Genomic DNA, 1,166 nt, shown 5'->3' on the forward strand with positions numbered 1-1,166 from the left:
TCCGTAGTAAATTAGCTGTTGCGTTGTAGTGTACGGATTGCAGTTACCCAGGCAGTTTGCTGACCTAGAGGCAAATGCAAATCATCTATGCACAGGCGCATAAGTTCATTACGGGCCTTGCGCCGGTCAACGCTGTGGTCAAAGTCGGCTCCGCCGTGGCGACACTGGTTTCGGCGCCGGCGCGACACCTTGCCCGCCGCGACGGCCCCGCCGCCGCTGCCGCCGCCGCCGCTGGCCGCCAGCTAGCGGCGCAGCTCCGCCGTACATCCGCCACCTTCGCCTATCGCCTCGTATGCGAGGCGATGGTGGCGGGCCGTCGAGCAGCTAACGGCGCCGGCAAGGCGCTTGCACGCGTCGGCAGCCAGGCACTAAATGGAGCGTACGGGGCGGCCGCCGCCGCCGTCGACGCTGGCTACGGCTACGGCAACAGCCACCACCAGCAGGAGGGTGAGGAAGGGGAGTACTGCTACGGTTACGAGGGAGGCGTCCCTGGTCGCCGCAATGGGGAAGGGGGGAGTCCACAAGGAGGCGGCGAGGGGGAGGACGAGGAGGATGGCGGCGGCGATGGCGGTGGCGGCGGCGTGTATTGGGAAGACAGCCTGGCGGGGGGTGATAGAAGCGGGGCTCTGTTGTGTGGAGAGGGCGAGGGTGGCGACGGCGACGGCGGCGACGGCGGCGGCGGCGGAGGAGGAGGAGGAGGAAAGGCGGAGGGCGGTGCGTCGCGTCGGACTCGCCACTTTCCCGCCAGCACTGTCGTACGGAAAGGTCTGTCCACCGTTGCGGCAATGACCCCCGACGGATCAACCGCAGCCACCGGCTCCGCATCGGCGTCGTCGGCGGCGTCGCACCAGGTAGCGGCGGCGACGGCGGCGGGGGTACGGCGCAGCGTCAATAGCGTGGCGCGGGCGCTGTCGGCGGCAGCGCCGGCATCGGCGGCGGCATTGCAGGGCCAGCTCAAGGGCACGCTACGAAGTGTACGGCGAGCGCTGCGCGCGCAGCTGTCGCCGAGTGTTCTCGCTGGTGGCGGAGCTGGCGGTGGGAGTACGGCACCTGCGGATGGCTACCCGATGCAGCCCCACTCTAAAGTCGACTAAGCAGACGGAAAAAAAAGCGCTATCGTGGGACAATTACGGGCGGCAACCTTATCGTCGTTTCACTGCTCATGT

The 1,166-nt window shown here is 67.7% G+C and overlaps 1 protein-coding gene across 1 annotated transcript in view; it reads left to right on the forward strand.

Moving 5' to 3' along the window:
• VOLCADRAFT_118717 (uncharacterized protein) overlaps positions 1-1,094 on the forward strand; it is a gene marked incomplete at both ends in the record, with an annotated part of 15,231 nt that extends 14,137 nt beyond the window's left edge. Inside the window, one exon of the mRNA XM_002954312.1 lies at positions 96-1,094. Coding sequence (XP_002954358.1) covers positions 96-1,094 — 999 coding nt within the window. The remainder of the gene's footprint in view (positions 1-95) is intronic.
• Between the last annotated feature and the right edge of the window lie 72 nt (positions 1,095-1,166).

This window comes from Volvox carteri (assembly GCF_000143455.1).
Source record: "Volvox carteri f. nagariensis unplaced genomic scaffold VOLCAscaffold_42, whole genome shotgun sequence".
Classification (NCBI taxonomy): Eukaryota; Viridiplantae; Chlorophyta; class Chlorophyceae; order Chlamydomonadales; family Volvocaceae; genus Volvox; species Volvox carteri.